The 25,737-nt window shown below is 42.5% G+C and overlaps 1 protein-coding gene across 1 annotated transcript; it reads right to left on the minus strand.

Annotated features, from left to right (window-relative positions):
* Positions 1-9,925: 9,925 nt before the first annotated feature.
* wnt3a (wingless-type MMTV integration site family, member 3A) lies at positions 9,926-25,354 on the minus strand. The gene is made up of 4 exons (XM_084546888.1): positions 25,158-25,354; positions 19,883-20,124; positions 14,518-14,783; positions 9,926-14,415 (listed from the first exon to the last, which is right to left on the minus strand). Exons 1-4 carry the CDS (start codon positions 25,247-25,249, stop codon positions 13,936-13,938), a joined length of 1,080 nt encoding a protein of 359 aa, XP_084403014.1. The 5' UTR covers positions 25,250-25,354; the 3' UTR covers positions 9,926-13,935.
* Between the last annotated feature and the right edge of the window lie 383 nt (positions 25,355-25,737).

Raw genomic sequence — 25,737 nt, forward strand, 5'->3', positions numbered from 1 at the left:
TTGACTGTCATAGTTTGAAGAATATGCTTTTAACTGATACAGAACTCAATGGTTTTATCTAGCCGATTAAATATAACAAAAAGAGTGACAGAGAACCTGAAGCTAAAACGGATTTACCAGAAAAAACTTGCATTACCCACAGCATCTGTTCTCTCTGTGTCTCTCTGTAAAACAGCAGGACAGTTTTCTTGTACCTTCAGTTAGAGTTTGGTGAATTAGGAGGTTGTTCAAGTTCAGGCACCATCAGTATTAGCATTCGGATTATCTGAAGCACACGCATTTTAAAATATGGATATCTAACCCTAACCCTAATGCCAGGCATTAGATAGGATGTTCCTGGTTATCATCCTAAAAGCAAGTCGTTCAACGCCCGTCGTTCAAATCTAAGTCAAACAGTGTTTCGCATCTGGCAGAAAGACTTTCCTTTTAGGTTCTTCCAAACCAGATGAACCAATATTTAAATCAGCTGTACATTTTCTCTGCATAGATAGTACAGATCAGCCCGGGACAGTTGGCTTTTTAGAAGGACAGTGTAAGAAGATAAGAAGTAACTATAAATTTTGCTTGAGTTGGTCGTCCTCCATACAGCTGCAAAAAAAAAAATAAATAAAAATCCCCCCTCCCCAAAAAGTTAACCCCCCTCCACAAACTCTCCACAGATTCAGAGCACAGGTGCAGGTGTTGAGGTGTGACAACACAGACCAGGGTGAACGCATGCAAGGAAACCTGTCAAATTCATACTTTATAACTGCTGTGTATTTTCTGCTGCAACACCTTAGGCAAGTCACATAACTGGACTCAGAGATAATCAATCTCCTCGCTGGAAAATTATACCTTCAGGCTGAAAAACAATATTGTCTGTGAACATCTGTAATCAAAGTGTTTGCTTCTAAGGTGAACATCTTGAATCCAAAATCGACATTTAAGGCAGAAATAAAGCTAGATAAACTCGTATTAACTGATCTCTCTTTTTATGTAGAGATGTTCAACTAAAAAACTTTAGTGGGATGACGCATCAACGTACCATGTAGTGAGGCGAAGATACTGTAAAGATCCTTGCGTTAACGCTAAATCCATTATACTCCACAGGCATTCCCAACGGTAATATCCATTTGAAGTGCTCTTCTTGTTCCTCCTTTTCGGCTTCATATCTCACTAGATACTGACAGTTGTGATGTGTGGACAGACGACTACAAATAGGACAGTAGGGGGTTTATATATCGCACACCCCCCCGCAGAAAGCACACACACAAACACACAAACAAATTTTGATGGCACCACTCGTGTACGCGCTTAACCATCACATGCACACACCTGCGCGTGCACAGACACACACATATGCGCTCTTTTTTTTTTTATTTAAAAAAAAAAAAGAAATCCCCTCTTTATTCATGTTAACTGTGTTCCCAGAAGTCTTATCCCCACTTGGGGGCCATGGCCTCCAATGGGGACAGCTACAGTAGAAATGGAGGTTTCCAAAGAAGTGGCCTCACAATGGGAGAAAATTAAGCTTTTTGTAAATTCCAGGGATGGAAATATGGACTACATCATGACCTGTGAGGAATATCTAAATCCCTGAGTCAGTCATGCCCAAATCAGAGTATATTTATGGTTGATGAAACCAAGAGCAAAGCTTGTCAGCAGTTTGTGAATGGAATATGGCTGCCAAGGGGCAAAACAGGCTTTGCAGTAGGAAGTGGGTAAGGATCTCAGTAGGGGCCTGACTCCCCTCTGAGACGAGGCCTAGCAAGGATAAAAACGCTCAGTAAGGGGCTTGGGAACGCTGATCTGGTGTGTGTGTGTGTGTATGTGTGTGACAAAGACAGAGAAAAAAGGATGTGTGTGTATCTATACATTTAATGTGTAACAAATAAGTTGTGTGCAGTTTCCTGAACCTTCACATTACGTTAAATAAATAATTTTGGATTCGGGGTTTGTGTTGTGGGTTTTAAGTAATCATAAGAATCTTGACAATAGACGCACATTATGAAATGGCCCCGGGGGCAACCAATAGGCTGCTGTGTGAGTCGTACAATGGAGCTGGTTTGGGCTAAACAGCGCTGGAACTCAGATGGACAGGCATGGGATGCCTCCCTCTGCGTCTCATGTACTGGATTATAGGTCGGGCAAAATCCCAAAGGAGATGTGAAGCAGGAAACAGACCGAACATTATTACAACGACCTGCATCGTTGCCATGAGAGGGTCCATGCTGGCTTCTTCCATTGGCAACAAGTGCCACTGGGCACCGTACCCCACGCCTCTCACAGTAGGGGGCGCTACAGAGAGAGACAGGCCGGGGCAAAAGGATAAATGTGCACCAGTGTCGCCTGCCAGTCACCTTTGTATGGTGATTGTCGGCGGCCTGAAAAGGTCGTTAAGGGGATTTACATAACATTTTGCACTCCGCCCTGGGCACCCCCATAGCCAGCTATGGGGACGCCGAGGTCTGGACCTCAGTAATGTTTTTCCCTCTCAGGCTGATGTTTTGCATTATAAGTGTGTGTGAATTGACACAATTTTATTTTTATCATTTTAAATCCAACTACAGGTGCATCAGTTATGCTAAGCATAGTCTAGGCAGTCAGCTACAGTTCGTGTACGTGCGTTATCTCGCAATAAGTTTTCTCTTGCAGTATGCTTTCCATTCCTTCACCTCCACATGAACAGCTGGTGTGTTGGTCCTAATGACTCATAATACACAGGCAAAGCTAAAGGAAAGAACACCGATAAAAAAGGAAAGCTCTTCTAGGCTGTGATGGTTGATGCTGTGGGTTTGGCCATTTTTCAGATTCTGACTGCTTCTGTAGTTCAATCTGTGACGCTATGGCTATGTTTAAACATGCCGGGCTTCAATAAATATACTTAGCACTACTTCAGAACTTTCATGGCTGTTATTTGTCTGCCTTAAGCTTGGTTTATACTTCAATCGATCTATACTGAGCATACATCATGGCTGACACGAGTGGCCTGCGCTGTTGTGAGCATTTATACTCACTTCAAACAATGGCAGTTGGATCATATTGGAGTTGGAGTTAGAAAACAAATGTCAGAGTAGTCTCATTGCAGAAGGAGGGTGAATTTTCAATGCTTGTCCAGCCACTGAGAGACATGAACAAGGACAGGTGTTGCCGTCTGTGTTGTCACGACGTATACTTACATTCCTGGGGAGGTGCACATCTGGCTACATCGTATTATATGGTGAAAGGTATGTAGCTACACCAAAACTATGGTGTAGATCCAAAGCAGGAGCATAAATCTAAAACATCTAGACGTTCAGAGCAGATTCTGAGGTTTGCGGCCAAAGGCTTGCCAAGGTCCTGAAGATGGTTTAAGTGTCTTGACAGGACAGTTTATGGAAACAAAGGTAATGTGGTGATCTAGTGGAAAGTTCTGATTTGGAAACCAAAAAAAAAATAAGATTGTTTTATGGTTTAGATTTTTTTCCAAAAACATCAACTGATTTCTTCATCCTTGGTTCCCGGAATGATTTTTACTTGAGTTGAAGTTTGGAGGGCATTCGTACTTTCATTTGCGAGCCTTTCATTCCCCCCAATCACAACTGGCGCCGTATTTGTGGGAGCCACTGGTGTCAATGGGAGATGTGCTGGGATATCCGTGACAGATGGTTGAGACAAGCTCTTGAAAGACGCACTTCCTCAGAAAGGACATGGGGCCCTCTGGTGTGGGAGGGTTGGAGTATTAAGAATAGGAATCGCTGGCTTGCAGGATGTGGGTATACTGGCAAGGTGTAAGGGTTCACATAGAACACATCGTCCATGCCAGGGAACTGGATTTCCTGGTAAAGGATGACTTGGTCGGACGTGAGGTTACCATGGTCCACTTCTTCAAATTCTCAGCACCCTCTAATGACCTCCGTTCAACAGAATCACCTTCTATGAACTCAAACGACATTATGACTCGTGCAATATCTGAGGCTGCGTCTGCTGCTGCTGTTCCTTTGAAACTTGCTTCAAGCATCCACATGGGCTACGACGAGCCAATGCAAGATGAAACAATAGCGAGGATAAAAGTATTTCTTTGAAAGACTTTTTGTTTCCCTCAGTGGGCTGGTTTGAAGTTGATTCATGTTTGCTATGTATACACGTTTTTAAGGGTTGTCCCACCCCTGTTCTCTGGTTTAAATCCAGATATATCCCATTGGAGAAGGCATCAAAGATTAAAGTGTGAACCTGTTGCACCTCAGGTTAGATAATTGGTTGGAATGTACAGCATGTTGTAGCAGGGCATCAAGGACAACCAGCAACAACCAAAACCCTGTGACATCAAAACCAAGTCAGTGTCCAGTGTTGGAAGTTATGGTTTTTCACTTCTCATGTTGATGCTATAACCAGTAACACAGACTCATTGTATTTCCTTAACATACAGGCATCTGTGACATTGACAGGTTGATTGTAAGTGGCCCTGTGGGCCCTTCTGAGAGGCCTCATGGTGACAGGCCTAACGTGCTCCCAAGGTGGTCCAGGTAGTGTTCTTTACTGCTACCGACAACTGATCTTCTTCAGTTATGTAAGCCCCTCAAAGATAATCCTTAACTGACTGCATAATGAATTTGGAGGCATTTTGAACATTGCTTTCAAGCATGGGCACCACACTATGAGATCATATTAAACATGATTAACAACTTCCTGTTTTATGATTTATTTTTTTTGTTGTTGTTTAATAACCAAATACAGATATTTAGTGTGCATGCGCTGTCATCAGTGTACCGTTTATCTGGTCATTGCTTTGATAGAGAGGGCTTCTTTGTGTGTGTGAATGGTGTGTGTGTTACTAGACTTGCGCACCTGTCTGCCTTGAGGCTGGAAAGACACAGCCTCTCATTTCTGGCTGGCACTCGTGCGGTAATGCATTAGAGGGCTTGTCATTGTACTTTACTGAAAGCCTCTGACAACCTATTTGACACTCTTGACAGGGTCAGAGGTGTCAACCTGCTCATACTGACAGGGAAATGGACACACAAGGGCACAGGCGAATTAGGTTGCTGCCCAAGTCAATTGCAGGTTGTTGCCCTGGGGCACTTTGCTGCTCCGCCAAGCCCGGATGCAGTCATGTTTGATGCATAGACTGACAACAGGATGAAAGTGGATTGCTTTTGGGCATTTAAACTGTATGGATTTTTGGTTTTCATTTAAGCAATAAAATCTTTGTGCCACCATTTTGTGTCCGGACCAAATATAAAAAAAATATACATATATGAAACAAATGTCAAATTAATTAACATATTCCGACAAAGTAAGTGTAAATATTGTGTGTGCACTTGTAAAGATGCGAAGAAGTACGGGCTTGTAAGGGCCACAGAATGCCAAACAATTTAGCTGAAACTGCACTGGATGGAAATAATGGCACAATGAATTCTAAAGTCTCAAATCCTTGTTAAGACCCTCCATCTTTCAAACTAAACTGGATCACACCAAGAATCTCCTATCCCTTTATCCTGTTTAGATCCTCTAATCCCTCAGCCATTTTCCATTCTTTCCCTTTTTCCCATTTCAAATGGCAACTGTTTGGTTGTCCGGCATTGGAACGTTGAGAATTCGTCCTCTCGGTGAAAGGAAAGTAACCGCGTTGAAGAAAGGAAGAACGGCTTGACGGAGCCAAGAATGCTACGGATCTCTTTAAGTCCCATAATGAGATGTTTTCTCTGCTTGGAGCTTGTATTGACATGGAGACTAATGATTTCCACAAAGTAATAGATTGAGAGAGTAATGCGAAGGGGTGGGAAAGACAACATGAAGTGATTTAAGTCGTAGAGTCGCCAAGATGCTCAGCGCCTCTCTTTGTATGTGAAGAGCCCCAATAATATCACTTCTCTGCCGCTCACAGAAGCATTATTATTACAGAGTGTGTATTTATCTCTAAAACAAATGTGGAATTTTATATCTTTGAATTTAAAGAAATGTGGTAATTGCTACAGAATCGATCTAATACAGACGCACGGATAAATGCAATGAAAAAATCCTAATAGATGACAGGAGTCTTATTAAACTTTCCTGCGGTTCGAGACCTTCCAATTAGGGACTAATGTCATCTATATTAACCCTTCGCCCCCTCCCTGACTTAGCTTTATTGAGGGAAGGGCGAGGGGGTTGGGGTTGCCTCAATAAAAACAGCACTAAAAAGCAATTACAGTGCTGTGAAGAATGGGACTTGTCAGTAATTTGCTGTCTAAAACCGAGGAGATTGCAGGTCTGGGGCCGACAGGAATTCTGAGCCTGCAGTGCAGTGTGGGAAAAGCAGTGGGAAGGCAAGCACCACCCTTTGTGAGGTAATTACTGGAACTACCAGAGGCCAGCGCCAGTCCCTGCTAATGATAACCCCTCTCCTCTCCCCTGCTAGTCACGTTGTAATTGATATACCCAATCTCACTTGCTCAGGACATGTCCACTATAATGCAGACGCATCTGGACGTTTTTTTTTTTTCATTTCAGCTTTCGGTTGCACCAAGCTGAACATTTTATGCTCAAATTATGAATACACAAATTAGACAATTAATTAGGGAATTAATTATTATTTTAAATTGAGTTCCTGGGTGATGCAAGGAAGGAATAAAATAGGGAACTGTGTGATAAGGAATACACATACAGGTTCTGTTAATTATAGTGTTCATTATAACCAGGAACATAATTCAATATTACGTTTTACACCCTTGATAGTCATGTCTGTCTTTTCTGACAATTGGATTTGCATCCAACTTCTGCAAGACTCTTCAGGTTTGTGTACAGAAACACAACAGAGAACAAATCTTATTTTTTTTTAAACTTTTTTTTATAAAACTAAAAATATCTCCATCTCGATTACAACATGATAGCTGCTATTAAACATTTTGCTACTTAAAATGCCATTCTTTTTCAGTGTTTTAATTTAATATTCCTTACTTGCATTCAATTCTTGAAATTACCATGCCATTGAGAAGTGGTCAGACCTTTTGTCACCTTCTTCCCCTTGTAATGTCACAGATGTTTAACAGACTGTTTAAATACAGGGCTGTGTTCAGACCGTATGAGCTGTCGTTGCACACTCTTAGCAAAATCATACTGTAAATATTGTATTGTAAAATAAATGCAACATTTCAAATTTCACTCTCTAAAGTCATTTTTCAGGCTAGAATATACAAATCTGATAATTGTTTTTTTGGGAGGTCCTGGTGTTTATTTCTCCTGCTTTCACAGTAAAATCATTTAAACCCTCTCTTTAAAAGGACACTTGAAAACTGGTTAAGATGTGAAGGAGGGTCCCTCAAAGCACTGAGGCCTGCATCTCTCTCTCTGGTAACAATAACTTTGTAACGGTGTAGTGACAGGAAAGAAAAAACCAGATCTGTATTTCCACAGATGACGACATGACACCAGCAGTGTTATTAGTGAAACAGCTGCTGGAAATGCATGTATGCTCATCCTACCTGCTGAACCGCTTTGAGCTACAGAGAGGTGAAAGGGTGACTAATGAGTGATCATGTCTGCCTCCCCCCTCCCCTGTCCAACCCGAGCCCACATTGATCTGGGGGAGGATGACCTCTTGTCAACCTCCAGGCTCTGCACCCCATCCCATTGCCACCGCCCTGCCACCACTGCCAGACCACATCTTACGGCAGCATACCTGAACACAAACTACGGCGAACAATCGGAGCGGTCGGGAGTAGCCGCCAAACGCACATACGCGCACGCACCTGTAGAGTGTCTCCCTCATCGCCCTCCCCCCGACCACCTTGTTATCTCCCCTGCTTGACTAATGTTCTCTTGTAAGTACAGAGGTGGCAAAATTCCTTTGTTGGCTTCAACAATACAAACAGGCACTTCAAAAGGGGATAAGGCTGCTCTACAGGTGTCACATCTCTTCTCATGATGGCTGTCCTCTTTAGAAATCTTTCAGATAACCCATCATCCTCATTCAAGGCAGGTGACATACTTTACGCGCCCCCCCCTCCTCGGGCTGTAAAAGAGAAAATACGCTGCAGCGATCGCTACAGATGTTCGGAGACATCTCAGCGCGGCCTTTAACGTGAAGAGGCTTTTTAATTTGTATCAGTGCAAACCTGCAGAGTATCAGTGATTCTAGTGTTTGTCCCGAAAGTGGCAAAAAAATGATTAGCACTGTGTGATAAACAACACATTGCCGAATCTTAAGTTAGAATTTAGTGGCTGAAGTGTTGGTTGAGGTGTGAGTGCTGTCAGGATCTATTTAGAAAATGGAAGTGAGAAGCATTATCACTTACAGGCCGTATAAATACAGGACTAACAAGGCAAAATGACATCCATTTATCATCCTGTAACACTATATAACAGTGCTGTAACCACATTTAGTCTGTGACAGTGAGGCAGAAATGTTATTAATGTTGTATTCCTACAATAAAAGTAGTTCTCTGCTGTGAAAATGTGTTAAAGAGGAGTGATCTGATTCCAGACAGAAGTACACATGGACATCAAAAGGCTGGCTTCAAAGTCAGTTATATAATGAAGCGCCCACACGCTGCACTCCTCTCTGTAGTTTAGTTTTGTCCCCTCACCTTTGGTGCATACAAGCAACAAAGAAGAGCTTTGAGAGTTCTTTAAAGCTGCAATCTTCAATGTTCAAAAACATTTCAGCCAGAAATATTGATTTCTCTTTATATCAAATTAAAATCTGACTGTGAACCGTTTTTTTTGCGCATTAAAATTGATTACCGCCCTAGATGGTATTTTGGTTTCAGTCTTGCTGGAACATCAAAAGGCTTCAGGAAGAGTGAAACTGAGGCTGGCTGTAACCAAAGTGTGACTTCTGTGGGAGTATTTGCATTGTGTCATCTGAGTGTGGGCCTTAGCACCACTCAACTGTATATACGCAGCTCCGGCCTGTCCCGCAACAACATGGCTTTATTGAAATGCATGCAGTAGTCTCTAGTGGATGTCAGGGTGAAACTCGGGACATAAAATAAAAAGAGAACCCCGATTCCCTGATTAGCCCCATTGTCTCCCATTTATATGGTTATTGGGTGGTGCCGCTTGCAGTCTGGTCGCGTCAAATTTCTCACAGTCAGGATGCCATCTCTCGCACTGGAGCCGCCGCAGCCTCCTCTGGCAACTATCTGCTAACAATGTTCGTCTCACTTGGGTGACAAAGCTACGAGGAGGGTCTGGCTTAAAGGGAAGGGCCCATTTCCTTCAGCTGAAACACAGCGTTGCTGCAGGGCCGGAGTTTCTGTCCATCCTGTGATCTGTTTCATGTTTTGTACTTGTTTTCTCCCATTCAGATGGTGTGAAGAATGTCAAAGGTCTAGGTGTGGAATGAGCTGCTGACACCCTCCCGGTCACTAAACCAAACCTGAACCTGGCTTGCTCCCAGGAGCTCCTACACAACAGAGTGGTGGTCTTTAGTCATTTCCTGTCATGAGGCTGGGTTTAAATGCCGTAGCTTTTTTTTGTTTTATATATATATTTTTTTACAAATGTCTGGGAGAATACGTGCACCCAAGTAATGAGTTCTAGTCGTAGGACGAACTGTGACAGACAGCTTAAAATATAGTTTGATGTGGGGGTGGGCAGACTAATGAATCCACATGAATGAGAACGGAAGGGTATCAGTTTTTGTGGTGCTTCCACTCTGGAGGGGGTGTGTATCAATCTTTCTGTGTGATAATGGGGTTAGATAGCAGTGAGACCTGGCCTCTGGTGGTGACATTGTTGCGGGGCTCAAAGACTATCAGGGGTCCAGCGGCTGAGCTGGAGCACTGGTGGGCTCTATTCACACCCAGCCCCTAATCTATCTTGAGATCAGGTCTTTCTCCTCAACAAAGCTCCATCTATTTCAAAACTCTCATCACTAAGATCCTTTTTCTGTTATTATTGTTTCTCAAAAAGCACAGCTGGCCTCTACAGCCTCTCAAAGGACTCAGATTATTAGTCCAGTATTATTATTTTTCTTTTTTTTCCTTCTTTCGTCTTATGACAAATCCGAGGCCCACGTTCAGGCATTACGGTCTAAATCTATTAGTGTTCATGGGCATATACCGAGTGTGTGACTGTGATTAGATTTTCCATTTTGTGCTTCAAAAATCAATGGAATGCACCTATATTGTCTGTAGCAGGCTGAAACTGTGTCTTGATGCGTAACCACATCAAAGCATTTATTTACTTGTTAGTTGGAAATGTCAAAATTGGATTATAAAAAGAGTCTCTGATGCTCTTGCACACACAAATCAGACACCACAGAAGTGGATTCTTTCCAGTTCTAACTGACTGGTGGGGCTATTTCTTAACCTAGACCTAGGTCTAGACTCCACACCAGAATCAGATTCAGATTCAGAAAACTTTATTTGTTCTCGGGGGGAGGGGTTTTAGTCTCGTTTCAGATATAAAATGACCTTGAGGACGGAGAATCGCGACACATAGACATAACAAGAAGACATAGCAACAAGCTAATATAACTTAATAGTCTGTGATTTAATATAGTCAGAGCCTATTGCTCTGCTGTGAGAATTCAGAGCCTAGATTTCTGTTATAGATCATTTAAGATCTATTTTTGTGTGAAACGTGGCGCCACAAAGTGTTACGAGTGTGTCGTGGGTGACGGTCGCCGATCAGCCCAAGTCACAGAGCGCCAGAACGGGTGTTCAGAGTGAGTGGAAACAAAAGAGGAGTCATTCTCCATGTTACAGTTCAGTGTGCCACCGAAATGATTTCAAATGTGTTATTTTAAGGTAAAAATGTTTTTTTGAACGCTTGTTTCAGGGTGCTATACAAAGATATGTAAAGGTGACCCAAAATTTCCATGTGCACAATTTAGGAATAATTCACACATTTGACCAGCATTTGTAATGTCCGTCTGGCAGCGTTTGAGCTGAAAACCTTTGTTTTACTTTGTTTAACATTTGGTCCTCATACTCATGGTTAAAGTTCTGTGGGCAGTCGGCCCTCACTGGCTTTATCTATCTTCTGTTTAACCCAATTCTTGGCCTTCCTGATTCACTCAACTCAATGTGTTTAGGCCTCCGCACACACACACATCACAATTTCAAGTTCTTCTTATGGTATAGTACACACGTGAACACATTATCTCAGGGACATCTTGCAGGAATTTCTTCAAATTTGTCACTTGGACTCAAGAATGAACTCAAAAACTACACTTTTGGCCATAACTCAACAAATCTTAATCTTTAAATTGCTAATGGCATAACATGACCATAAGCAAAAGGTAACCTTCGCTGTGATGTAGAAACACTCTGCCAAGAGGGAGCATGTGGTTAGAGAATCAGATTTGGGACAAATCCGTGTAAGAACAGATGGGTTAAATGCTAACAATCAATTTCATATTTAATAAAGGATAACAAGCCCTGCGATAGACTGGCGACCTGTCCAGGGTGTACCCCGCCTTTCGCCAGATGACAGCTGGGATAGGCTCCAGCCCCCCCAGGACCCCTCACAGGACAAACTGAAGCAGAAGATGAATGAATGAATGATAAAGGATAACAAAAAACATCAGTACATGAGTCTAGACAGACATGAATGTAAATTTGAACCTGACTAGTTGGTTGAGACACGCAACTACAAGGCAGTAATTCTATTTCTTTCATACATAGCTGAAATCAAATCAAACAGCAGTTTGGTTGTTTATCTGGTTTTATTTTGGTGTTACAGAGTTAACTTTTAGAAAATCTACTACAGGCAGTGGGACAAACATTACCTGTGTGCAGTCAGTGGAAAAAAAACAGAGATGAGGTAAAAAGGCTACAGCGTTACAAGTCACAACACTGTTTTAAAAAACTGTCTTTCTGTAAATATATACTTTTACTTACTAATATGTACACAGCATGAAATAAATAATTATAAAAAAACATCCAATTTTAGAAATTCATAAAAACGCAAGAACTAGTTTGTACAAAACTTTGGATTTTTAACGACTTTTACAAGAAAATTAGAACATAACCAAACCGTCCACGCGGGCATTCAGGCACATGTAAAGTGTACAGTAACGAACGCAAGATAACAGATCTTGTGCTGGTAGTGGTCGCTGTGCAGTTTATTAAAGACGACTTGAAATGTGAAACTGGTTATGGCTGTTTGTTAATATTTTCAGTCACGACGTAACGTAATCACATGTGGGCAATTTAGAATAAAATCTATACACGCCTGAGACATAAGGGTTACACTGGCTGTAAACATCGATTCATGAAAAACCTGTACGTATATTCCTCCACAGCGGAGGCTGAAATGGTACGTACACTTTGTCATAAACGTTATGTAACTTTCTGCCTCAGCTTTCAGTAGCTTTTTAAATAAATATCGTTTTGATTTCTTCTTCTTCTTAAGGGAGATGAATCATCTTTGCCCTGATGTTTAGCATGACTACAAATTCATAGGCAACTAAAAGCTCTATTTTGGTCTATTTGGTTAAAAGGGCATTACTGTACGCAAGAATTAGTCAAAACTTCACATTTTTTTTTCTTTTTTTTTTTTACCAAACTACATATATAATAGCTTTCTTTCACAGAAAGAATCAATACATGCAAAGAATCTAACACAGATAGACAAAAGACAAAGTGTAGGCAAGGACCTAAACACACACGCACACACACACACATACACAAATTATCTTAGCAGCATTAAAATAAGGGAAGTATTGATAGTTTCAGTGATGCTGCTTGTCGTTTTAGTTTGGGGAACAAAAAGCCACAGCTGGGAATCATCACATACACAGGTTTTGGTCATCTTATTTTTTACAGCAACTGCAAATAATTCTCCTGCATTGTACAGAGCTTATATGATACAGCTTTGTTTGTGTTGCATTTTACAGAGGAGCACACTTCTGTTAGATCAGAATAAAAGAATATTATATGCGTATCAAGGAAGCAAAAGTACAGCAGGGATATCCCTTTTATAAATAACAGTTTCCCCCTCACCAAGTCACATGATAGATCGCTAATACTGTTAAAAACAAGGAGAGCATGCTTCATATTTCTCAACGGGACACAAGTGCTGACCTTTCAGACTCAGTTACAGCTGCATCACAGGCTAACGGGGTGGTGGGCTTTTTTCCTTTTCTTTCTCGTCTTTGGTGATAACTCTTGATGATGCTCAAAGTGTTGTTACTCTTTAGAAAAAGAAAAAAAAAAAGCTTCAGGTGTTTCAGTAAAACGCGCAGACCGTGTACGTTTTCGTTCCGCTGATGTCCAGTGGATGTGGCTAGTGTGTGATCTCAGATAAAATTAGTCCGTATTTAAAGCAGATGTTAACTCATTAGCTTAAGGGTTTGAGAATATGTAAACAGCAAATAACTACATTCACTCAGGTGCAAGTGCATTCTTACCCAAACATCAGTAACACATAACACTATGAAACAGATACTCACTCACACAACGGTCGTGTTAGTTTTCGGATATGCACACACACATACTAGTAATATTGAGGAGCAGACTGCATGCTGTCTGATCATGTAAAATGCTCAGTGATGTCGTTACTTTTCGTGGCCAAACAGCTGATGGTTAATCCTTGGTGAAAATGTTCATTTTCGCTGAAATTTCATTTTCATTGTTGCCCCATCGACTATGAAGCATTGGCAGTGCTGTGCTATTTTCAACAAAAGTAATAACTCAGAACACAGGAAAAAAAAAAAAAAATCACCAATATGGTGTTTGTCGAATAGCCAACAGTTCTACATTAGCACTTGAAAAACTTTTTCATCATCGCAGCAAGAGATATCAACATTATTGCCATGACAGTTCAAAAGGGTGATGCTTTCAGATGTTGACGTCTGCTCGACTGCGATTTAGGCAGAGACTGGCTCTTCACAGCATCACAACACAAAACACAAGGCAGCTGTGTCTGCAGACGGGTCAGACAGCTCTGCAATCTCTCATGTCTTGTAGGTAAGAACCTGTGTTGGTTCATCTGCCTACTGAAGTCTTTAAGTTTTGGTGAGAAAACATGAGAACCTCTCCATCTCTATTTGCAGGTGTGCACGTCGTAGACTCTCACGCACTCCTGACAGCTGACGTAGCAGCACCAGTGGAAGATGCAGTGACACTTCTCCTTTCTTTTCTCAGTCCGGGTGTTGTGACCTCTGCCGCAGCACAAGAGGTCACAGCCGTCTATGCCGTGGGACGTCAGGTTGCAGATGCGGTCGCGGGTGCCAAAGGAGCCGGTTTCAGGATTGGGGTCGCAGAAGTTGGGTGAGCTTTCGTAATAAACCAGGTCACGCTCTGTAGGGGGTTTGAAGTAGTTGTACTTGGGCCTCAAGGTCTCCACCCATCCACGGGACTCCTTGTGTTTCTCAACCACCATCTCAGAAGCGCTGTCATACTTATCCTTCATGTAGTCGCCAATAACTCGGAAGTCAGGTTGAGACCACCAGCACGTCTTGACCTCACAGCTGCCTGAGAGCCCATGGCACTTACACTTCAGAAACATGTTGTCATTGAGCGACTAAGGAAAAAGAAAACAAAAAAACTACGTGTTAATAAAACATCCGAAAGCAGAAGAACTGCTACAACACAACTAGAAAAAAAGATGTTTCGGAAAACGGACCATTCTTCCTGCCTCGTTGTTATGGCGGTTCATTGCCGAGCGTGCATCGGGGCGATTCTCCCTCGCGTCGGCAAACTCCCTGGACACCATGCTCCCAAAGTCCACATCCTCGCTGCAGCCGCCCCACTTCCACCCCTCACCAGGGGGACCCTTGTGGCGCGTGTCGCACCCGCAGATGGTGGCCGAACCCTCAGCGCAGGCACGGGTCACCGCAAAAGCCACTCCCGCCGAGGCAATGGCATGAACAAAAGCTGACTCTCGAGTGGCTGCAAAGAGATTTAAAGAGATCTGTAAGACATGCTGTACATCACTGGAAAAACACCCCTGCAGCACTAAATAATCGTGGGTTGCCAACTGGAGCAATTTGTTTTTGATGCTAACATTTTTGGCATTTTTAAGATTAAATGTTATGCGTAATAGCTGTAATTAATAAAAAATGTAGGTTGCCACCTGTTTGAATGGATTTCTACTTGTATCTGGTCTTGCATAACTGCATCAGCAAAGAAAATTCAACCTGAGGCAATGAGAAAACATCAAACAAACTAAATGCATTCATTTATTATTGTTGGCTGCATGCGTTTAGCTTGTGCAGTGACTACCAAAGTGTACAAGTGTGTGGGTTCATTCAGCCCAGACATCAATCGTCCTGTCTCTGAATAAGGCCAGCAAGGCCTCTGTGTCTCTGTCTGACATAGCTAACTGATGAGTCAGAGGGATCAGGATCTTCCAGAGAGATGAGAGGAAGAGACGAGGCTGACAGGCCTATAATTAAGAGACTCAATTAAGCTTTTGAAAGGTTAGGAAACAGCCTCGCACTGCGCACAGACGCATGGAGATGGATCTTCGGTGACCAGATATGCAGTCCCCATTTTTCTTGCGTCCTTTCCCTGTCAGCTGCTTTAACGTGATTCATTATGACTCTGACTGTATGCACTCGCATGGTCTTGCACAATCACAAGAGAAGACAAGAGAAAGAGGGGAGTAAACATGAAAACAAACAACGGGAATAAAGAGACACAAAGAAACGGTTAAAGATCAGTGTTGAAATCTCGCATGCTGCCTGTGCATGCGTTAGAGTGTGTGTCAGAGGAACAGTGCACGTTTCTGTCTAAAGAACAAAAATGATAGAAGTACAGAAGGAAGAAAGGCGTATAAAGGGAGTACGAGCTCCTCCCTTACAGCAGGTTCCAACCAGTTTGAGGACTAAAGGGCATTAGAAACAATGATGCAAGAGAAAAGGACTACTGGCATCCTCCACCACCCATTTTATAACGCTACTGTGTATGTACCAAGGTTACTAATGTTCATAGTGCACCTTCATCCAGTGTTAATTTCTGAATCAAACACAGATCATTTCACTTGATATAGTTTTATTTTTTGCCAAGTAAGCAACATATAACATTTGGACGCTGTCAGCAGTGATTAATTGCATATCCGCACGCATCATCGAAAACCCACCAAGTATGAGTTTCGTGTTTTTAATTACTACGAGTGAATGGAAATGAATATCGGAGGTGTTAATCTTGCATTATTCTAACATGTCAAAGTTGTTTGCGAAACTGGTTCAGGTGTTTGAAGGTGGTGTCAAAAAAAATAAAGAATATAATCTCCACGTATACTCATCTGTTTAAACAAATACTTGGCGGTGCAGTGACATTCTTCTTGTAATATATGAGATTATATCATCAGCATAGACATTGATTTAATTTTCACAGAACATCATTATTTCTCTGGAATGCCTACAGGAGATCGTTATGGTGCAGTGCATAAGAGGACGTCGGAGTGAAAACGGGGAAAAGGAGGATTATCTTTGAATGAACTGAGTAAAAGAGAAGGGTTGGGGCAAATAAAAAAAAAAAAATGACATGGCATCTTTCTGTGTGTGTGTGTGTACGTGACGGGAGGTGCTAACCTAGAAAAAAAGATTGCTTAAGATAATCTCATGATATTCCTACTAGTTTGAAGAAAGCCTGTTAGTTTCCATAAAGTAAATGGGAGTATAAAAGGAATTTAGTATACAGCAAGAAGTTCTTCAATCTCCAATTGAAACTCCATATCATGCTATATATTTTATATAACATGTTTAATTTAAATGTACCTGCAAAAGCGTTTTACTTCACCTGGGAACACCATCTCTTACATTAGTTCCACTGCTTTTCTTAGTTTTATGACCAATTTATGGTATTTAAGGACGTTTTTCCTTGGACAATTCTTTTCTACCAATCTTTGCCAGACCCCGTCAGGCTAAGTGGTCCCTACAACCTGCTGGGGGGTTGAATCCCCTATTGTGCTGCCACTGTCACGCTGTGTTAGTCCCACAATGGCCCCAGATATTTTATATGAAATTTGCCCTGGCTAGTGATTAGTGGGGACCAAGTTAAGTCATAGCAACAGAGAACTATGCATTGGCTGGACCCCGCTTGTCGTCAGACAGGGAAATCCCTATTCAAATGGTTTAATAAAACAATCTAAAGGGCGTGTGAATGGGGAAAAGCACTTTTTCTCCTGCTTAATCTCATGGTTGCGAAGATATTGTGCTCTGAGCAGTGCCCAGCAGGGAGTGGGGCTAAGGTCCCCCCATCAACTCCATTTACCACACCCCTTCTTTCTTTCTTGCCCAGAGTTAATGATATACTGGTGCGCCAGCTTCCCTCCCCCAGCATGGAGAGACATACGTCTCATGAAAAGCAGAGACCTCTTAGCTCATCCTAAATAGTTACACTTTCTCATCCTCAGGTCATAGGTCATAACCCACATCCCCTGACCTTTTCCCGGTTAGTTTAGATGGGACTTGATGATTTAGGTTAATTTATTAGGTGTGTTTCCTGGTACACAAAGCTGCTTGGGTAGGGCAGAGATGCCTACAGGGAATGAATGTTAAGATAAGGCAGAGCTGCAAGAACATGAAACTTTCCACTTCCCATTACATAATAGGAGTTTGCCGTGAATTTCATTTTAATTTAATGGTTTCGAGGAGAATGCACGTCTCTACTTGTATGGGTGGTAACACCTGTGAAATTGTGACTGTCCACTTCTTGTGGCTGAGTTGCCCTCACTAATTCTATCATATGACTCATAAACTGGAGCATGATTATACCCATGTAGTATGAAGGTGCTCTGTAAATACCAAGAATGCCGAAACTTCTCTGGGATCGGCTCTGCGGACTGAGAACACCTGCGCAGCTTTCTGTTACCTTTCATCAAAGCCAGATTCCAGCAGTGCATGTTTTGACACTTTAGTTAATGTAAATTAATGAGTGCTGACGCAGACATAGCCTAGAGCTAGGCCTCGTGATTTGGGGCGTGGATGGAGAGAGAAACTTAGAGAGAAAATCCGACTGTGTGTAAGGGGGGAGAACATAACGTTTTCTGTTTTAAATGCAGCGACTTACATTGCTCACAAGAGTGATAATGTTTAGATAATGTTTAATCACAAGGGACATAAGCATATTTGTGCATGTGTTTGATGTAAATGGTTAAAGATGCTTTGCAGAAGCAAAATCTATCAAATATTTTGCATTCCTCTTTTCACTTTCCCGTTCTTCTAGCTGCAGTCTTTGGTAAATTTGCAAAAGTGTCTTCTGCCCTTAAAGACCCATGTCTTACCCACAGTGCTCCATCTTAATCCACCTCTGTAAAACAAACTTCCAGTGTCCTTGGTGAAGGTGAGCTGGACACGGGCAATGATGGCCTAACTGACAGTAACTAAGCCTCTGAAGCCTATAAAGGTGCCCACTCTTCCTTTCAGCTCCCTCCACAAAAAAAAAAAAAAAAGCAGGAGGAAACTGACACACAACAGCCTGAATGGCAGACAAACAGACACCAGTGAGGACAATGGCTCCGTTGCACGGACAAACACTAGCATCAATCAAATCCAATGAAATGGAAGCCCTCTCCTACTAAGCCCTATCAAAGGCTTGTGAGCCCCTGAGCCACTCTCCTTGGCCTTTGACAAAGGCACTTAATCCAGCCACTTTGACCTCTCACATTATTAAGGGCCCGAGTGACCTTAATCCAATCAAAATGATTTACTAAAGCCCAGTAGCTGCTTTCTCTTTCCAGTCAGTACCCCTGCAATTTAGGCCTGGGAGTGGAAGCAATGGGAAAGATGTGGTGGCATTTTGCACCACAATAGGGTCGGGATTGAGAACCCCTATCGTTAGCCACCTACTCGAGCTCAAGCCTCTTCTATCAAGTGGCTCAAGAGTTTATTAAAAGCAATTGCCCTAAGCGACCTCCAACCTCTGGTGTTTGCATCAATCTTCTGCAAACTAGGTGACAAGTTTAGCTTCCCCGACCCTCGACCGCAGTGTTCTGCACTCATTCTCAATTTTGAAGCCCATAACTCATTTTTGAAATCAGCAAGAAGCAGCATAGAAGAGGAAAACATACAAAAAAGGCGTCTACCTATTCAAGGAGACATACGCCTGGTTAGTTTAGCACCAAGACTGGATACAGAGGGAAACTGCAAGCTCGGCGCTATCTGAAGGTAACAAAATCAGCCTACGTGCACATGCATCGCTTACTCTGTAACATCTTGTTTTTCAGTTTGATCAGGACAAAATTTCTTGAGCACATTCAGACACTGACTTTTAGATAAACTCTCCTTCTTGGTTCTCTGGCTAGTTTTTTATTCTTTATAAATCGTGTGATGGACAGTGGTGATTTCTATCGTCTGCACTCATGACGCACCTGAAAGTCATCATCTCATAATCTAGCAGAAAAACTCCATAGCTCAGTTTCGTGGAAAATCTTGTGTTGGGCACTTCAGAGGAAAACACAGCGATCACAGGGGATCCCCTCCTAAAGAAAACTCCAACAAGACAGAACTCACTCGGCTAATTGTGTACATTATTTCATGCACACAGGCCCCTCTGAGCTTGTTCAGTCTAAAGTCTATTTAAACAAGGATTTAAATCAGCATAATGAATGATGCACGCAGGGAGTGCAGCTTTTCTAATGCAAATATAAGACAGAGGGAATATAGAGTCATTAACGGAACAGTTCATCGGCTGAGAGGCACAATAAGTTAAGAACCAAAGACTTACAAGAATTTTATGGAGGGTAGAAGATCCTCAAACACAAGTTTGGGCGCAGTAGGCTCTAGCATTTGTCATATTTGTCCTGGTAATGTAAATCTCTGACAGTTTCTCTCTGCCTGAATTCTGACTTGTTAATGGGGAAGTAGCACTATTAAAGGAAACGTTCAGAAAAGGGAAATTTAGGTGGTGGCTTTTGGCTTCTGTTTTGCACACCTGAGCGCAGGAAACGACTGTAATTTTGAGAGCTCGAAACCCGGCCAAGTGAACACATGTATCTGTAGAAAAGTAAAAGGACGGTCTTTGCGCCTGCTGTGCAAAATTACCTTTATCCAACACCGGCCCAAAAATGGCCAGATTGTCAGTGACTGTGGTGCAGTTCCAGCGCCGACCTCTGAACTGGTGCTGGCACTCCTGTATGCCGATCTTCACCCCCTCGGCCACGCTCGGCATGATTTCCACATAGTTACGGCAGAAACGCAGCTGCTTGGGTACCAGACCCGGTATGCTGCCACAAAGGATAGGTTGAGTGCCCATTGATGAGTACTGGTGTCCCACCGCCAGTGACCTAGATGAAGAGAGGAAGTCACGATGTCAGTGCATTTTCATAATTATATCTTATCTTCCTATCTGTCTGAGTCTTTATCTATTGACATAACACCACTGAAGCGGGAGACTAACTTCCCTCTTGGTGCGGTGTAAAGTTACATCTGAGTATTATCGTGTGTGTTTATTTGCTGTATCAGATGCTACCATTAAGCGTCCGTCCTTTATCCCTTCAACTACCCTCTCCGCAGACACCTGGCCTTTGTGTGTATTGAAATTGCAACCCTGCCACCGCAGAAGCAGCCAGTGTTTCTGTTTAAGATGAAAGTCCACAGTGCATCTAGAGGTCTTCATAGGCCTTAAGCTGACAACTTGGAAAACTGCACCTTGTTATTAACTGTCCACACACTTAACAGGCCTTCAGCTTAGACTAATAAGAGTGCAAACCCTACATTGAAACTTCAGAGAGTGTATTAAGAGTAACACGTGAACACCCCCCCTCCTTCTTTTTTCCTTTGAGGAAGGTACTCTGGGATACAACAAGTGCAAACTTGGTTCACTGATTACATCTCTCTGTCTTCATGCCTTTATTGCTTTCTCTCTGTCTTTATTTTCTGTGTCCTCTCAATTAGGACTTTCTGCAACTAGTAATCATGGAAATGGGATATCCATTGTGCCACTGCATAGTAGGTAATTGGTCCAATTTTGGGAAACATTTTGTTGTATTTGGCGTGTACGTCTCTGTTTTGGCATTTCCAGGCCCCAGAAAGATGTACTGATTCACACTACCCCTTTTTTATACTTATTCATCACGTAATATCCCAAGACGTTTGATCTGTCTCTTATTCATCCTGCAGCGTGACAACAACTCAAAACATAAAGAGTTATTTTCAACCACGGCCGCATGCAACAGCCCTGACGTCAGTGACTGTAAAAACAATTCACAGCATTCTCACTTTGCCTAATCCTTGTGTATTATTGATGGTTTGATCTGGATGTTAAGCCATTTGTTCCAAAATTGGATCTGCAATGAACCTCTGACCTGTAGTGTTTGCCTTCCATGCTAAAGTTACCAAAATCAATATTTAGACTCATGCTCTCACAGACGAGCCAAATTATTTAATAAGCACGTCTTCTATTATCCTTGGCAAATGGCTGACATAGTAGCTACAAAGTGGCTTGTTGGCAATCCAGACAATTTCCCATCAAGTGTCTATTAAAGACTGTAGGCGTACTCTGATCATCCTCCCCTGAGCGTTGCGGGCTTGATAACAGTTACTGGAGCTCGTCCGTGGCAGCCCCCGGAGCAGGTGTGCGGTGTTTTGCTGCTCAGTTAGCTCACTATCTGCTGACCTGTTCACTGTCGTTCAAGGACTAATAGCTGATCACAACAAGATTACCAAAATTCCTGACACCGGCCTTCGGGCTGTGTTTTTTTTCCTTCTTCTAAATCCTCGCAACTCCTGAGACAAATGACCCCACGCTGGCGGCTTCTGATGAATTTCCAACCTGTTGAATACCTCAATTAAGCTTTGAAATCTAAAGACAGATTTCAGGTCGCTTTCATTATTAGGCTTTAATGTTGTCTGTCAGGTGTCAAGGTGAGCCGTCAGCTGACCCAGGGAGTGAACCACGGTTATTTCCCTCCGAGCGAATGTCAGAGTAATGCGTCACATCGGTTTGAGCACAATTTCTTGCTTCATTTCTGCAGACGAGACCGCGCTAGTTAATCATAAATGAGACATCCACTAAGCGAGCAATGGCAAGTTGAAAATTATTGCGGAGGAAATTACATTTGTCTGCAGTTCGCGTGCGACCTACAACCGTCGCTAAAAAGCCTTGCTCCTGCTACAAATTGACCTCTTTTTGGCCCTTGTCAATCCATCTACCCTGAAGCACATCACCCCCCAGCAAAAACCTGAACTGGTGCAGACTTTGGGTTTGCCCCTAACACACACAGCAGGCTGAGTGGGAATAAAAGGATAGCTTTGTACAGCACTTCCTATAAGGTCCATCACTGTGAGTTTTTAATGAAACTGAAAGAAGGTGAAATCAAGTGCTGCAGGCATGAATCTTTTGCAAGTAGTAGTCCCTTGTCAATCTGGCCTTGAACCTCTGGCACTTTTTTCTTTCTGTGAAAAAGTTTTTTTTCCATGTGTGTATGAATTGAATGCATCTCATCAGCAGAAAACAGCACAGGCCAATGCTTGTAGGAACAGCACCTGAAACATGGGAGTTTCCTCCTGACCAGAGTCTTTAATGATCCTCTGTACTCCTTATGACTACACCTGTGGGGGTCAATTTGCATGCATTTGTGCCAGGTCATCTACTTAAACTCTTAAAGTCATCATGAGTCAGTGTGCTCAGACTGCTCCACTCATGTGTCTCCGTGTCTGTCTCTGCGGGGCTGAGTAATCCATGCCACCTCTTCCTGTGTTTGGAAATGGCCTATGACAAGAAAGCAGGGCATGTTCCACCAGGGATGATTTATGATTTTTTAAGATGTGATTGCATAAAGAACAGTGTTGTTGGAAACCGGCTCCAACAACTGTTTAAACCTAACTGCAGGTATTTTATGTGTTGCTTGGAATTTAGGCATTTACTGAGCGCTCTTGACTTCAATCCCTCTGGTTTCTTCTGAACATGCTTTTATCTCTCCATACAGGGAGTTTGGCGTTGTTAAGGTTTATGTTGTCAAATGATCACTCTGGTGAAAACGGTAACGAATAAATACTTAAGCAACACATATGGGACATTCAATTTTTGTCTCAGTACAGACTTTCCCCCCTCTCATCTAAGTGTATCCAGCACAAGTTTAATGCATATTTCAGCAAGCCCAAGCAGGGTGCCTTAGAATTACCACTTTACTCGTGGGCCCTGAGGCCTTGGAGCCGACTTTGACATCAAGAGAATATGTTTGGGAAAAGGAATGTGCGGCAAGCTTTCACCTCCAGGTATTTATCTTCTAAGGTGGGGTGGACTAGAGAAGGAGGTGGTGGGGTGGCGGGTGCAGCCAGGCTATGTCATGGCAGGTCGAGAAGAGACAGACATGAACCTGTATCCCCTCAGACTGCCGTGGTGCAGAGCTCGAGCGTGATGCAGCTCTGATGGCCACTTGAAGGCAAGTTCGGCAGCTTCTGTCATCAAAACATCCAAAGTTGCTTTTCACAGCAGCGATGGCTCTCAGATAGCTGGCATGCTGTTTGCACACGGGGAGACAATGCAGGCACATTGAATGCAATCCAAAAGGAACCGCGCTGTTTGACTTGGGATGAGTTGCCATGAAACAAAAAAATACATCTTTCAAGCGGAAAAAAGTTCAGTCCCACTTCAAACTGAAAGGTGACTTCACGTCCCATTTTTGCAGTCAAAGACTGTTTGAACTGGTTGGAGTGATACAGCAAACCTGCTCCCATTTTGTTTACGCGCCACCCCGTCGCTTCTCTTCAATCACTGACCTGACCCACCCTCCAAAATCAAACCATCAATGCTGAGGTTAGCTCTTGGCTCGCTGCAGAGTTTCAGTTATGGCAGAATGGAGACCTGCCTTGCATTGTGTTACTCATAGCTGACTGGAAAAAGAAAACAAAAAAAAGATTTGTTTGCCTGTGTAAGGGAATAACACAACACTGACATACACTGCCAATCAAGAGATGCTCATATTAGGGGATTAAACACCTAATGTCCAAACCAATACTTTGGAAAATAATAAATCAGCAGTGTACTGAAATGGGTCAGTTTTTTTTTTTTGTTTCCATCTGTGGGTCCAGAGGGCCCAGATCAGGATTTCCTTCCAGCTGAGCATGTAATTAGTTTCTCATCAGTCTTACCACCAGGGGACCCATTAAGGGAAGTAGATTAGGGTACACCCAACACCTAAGCAACCCCAAATATTGAATGATTTATTAGAAATCAGTCATCGTTTGCTGTTTCTGTGCAGGTTGTGATTGATCTGTGCAGCTGATGGATGAACAGGAGGTCCTTCAGAAGGTGTAACAGCCCAAAAATATCCAGAAAATAAAATAAAACCTAATAGTTTCTTCACTCTGGGGACTAGTTAGACATTATTTTTAAGGTTTCAGGTTTTTATTGTCTTTCTAAAACACAAGGTGCATGAAAGTAAGCGAAATAAATCTCAGAAACAAGAGAATATAGAGTAAGGACAATAAAGGATAAGCTGCCAGAAGCAATATGGGAACTTGTTGGGTATAACTTTACAATGACAGTAATGCCAGTAAATCACACAAGAGCTGCACTGATTATTGACTGAGTGAATTAAAAAGCAGGAAAGACTCTTCAGTGTCATGCAGCAATTTTTGCTTCTTAAAGACTTTTTGGCATTTGCCAAAAGAGAGGAATAAAATCACAGAAGGACCATAAAAACAGATGACAACAAATCACTTCCCATGATGTGGTTAGTCTTCAATTATGTCTGTGTGCACGGTTCATAGGGAGAATGCTCCGGAGCTATAACACGGAAATGAACCGATAGAGTTTCATTCATAATTATTTTGTAAGCAGTATGCAGGAGCATCACTGAACCGTGGACAGGATTTCATCTTTGCTCTGTGCCACTTCAACACCCACCCTGCACACAAACGCACGCAGACACACACATACACCCACACACACACGTTTGTCCGCGCACACATATAAACACGCACACAAAGTTTGCACCTGCTGCACTCGGAAAATGAAATTTGCTCCCGATCAAATGATCGAATTGCACCATTCAGCTGCAAATGTGCGCAAATGCATCTAATATGAACTTAACGTTTGACAGAAACCAGCTTTTTTTTTTTATCAGTTAGCTTTGGTTTCTACAGGTATGTTGTTGTATCTTTGACGTGATCAAAGTGGCAATGACCTAGTATTAAAATCTTCCTTTGCACTTTTCATACGCTTTAAGGAAACCTGGAGCAACTTTACGCATGCATGTCCCGCTGCTGTCAGGAGAGAAATGAGATCTATAAGCGCTCAAACTGACACAGAATCGGTTCATCAGATCATCCTCGACATTTTTTAAAAAAGCGCCGTAATGAAAATAAAACTTACCACCAGATGGGATAACCTGCCATGACATGCGTAAGCCCACAGAGCAACAGGAAACATCCAAGGTATATCATCCTTAAAGTTTCGCAAAACATCTCCAGCAGAATGCCTACATGCGCGCTCCTCCGCGCACACAGATATTTAACAGAAGAGCAAAGAGAAAACAAAACAAAACGAATCTGCACTGATGGATCTTTAATTCCTACCCTGCCAAGAAAAACGGAAGGAAAATCTACCTTTCGCGACTACTCGTGGCTGAACTCGGGAGCCAAATATTAAAAGTTAAAAGCTGCTTGCTTTTTTTTTAGGACCCAATCAGCAGGTATTGCCAAAGGGGGAATTCTGATGATATGTTCCCTCTGTTGACTAGTCAGGCAGTTTGAACTCAAACACCAGAATGAGCTAATTTTAAGATGTGTTTTAGTGCTCATTGAGTATTGGTCGCATTAGCATGCAGTGTGTGTGTGATATATAATGTTGTTTAAAGGAGAGAGGGAGGGTCTGAGGGATTTTAAATAGACATCGGAACCCCTGTGGATTGCGTAGCTATAACAACCTGTCCGGATTTCACTCCCTGGCTTGA

The sequence above is a fragment of the Chelon labrosus genome, assembly GCF_963514085.1.
Source record: "Chelon labrosus genome assembly, chromosome: 6".
NCBI lineage: Eukaryota > Metazoa > Chordata > Actinopteri > Mugiliformes > Mugilidae > Chelon > Chelon labrosus.

What these genes read in the sequence shown, in the direction of transcription:
- wnt3a (XM_084546888.1), bottom strand. Translation starts at nt 25,249, where the DNA reads ATGTTTTGCGAAACTTTAAGGATGATATACCTTGGATGTTTCCTGTTG. An exon ending in GCAGGTTATCCCATCTGGTG is followed by an intron (nt 20,125 to 25,157) that starts GTAAGTTTTATT and finishes CTCTTCATCTAG; the next exon opens with GTCACTGGCGGTGGGACACC. An exon ending in TGGGCCGGTGTTGGATAAAG is followed by an intron (nt 14,784 to 19,882) that starts GTAATTTTGCAC and finishes ATCTCTTTGCAG; the next exon opens with CCACTCGAGAGTCAGCTTTT.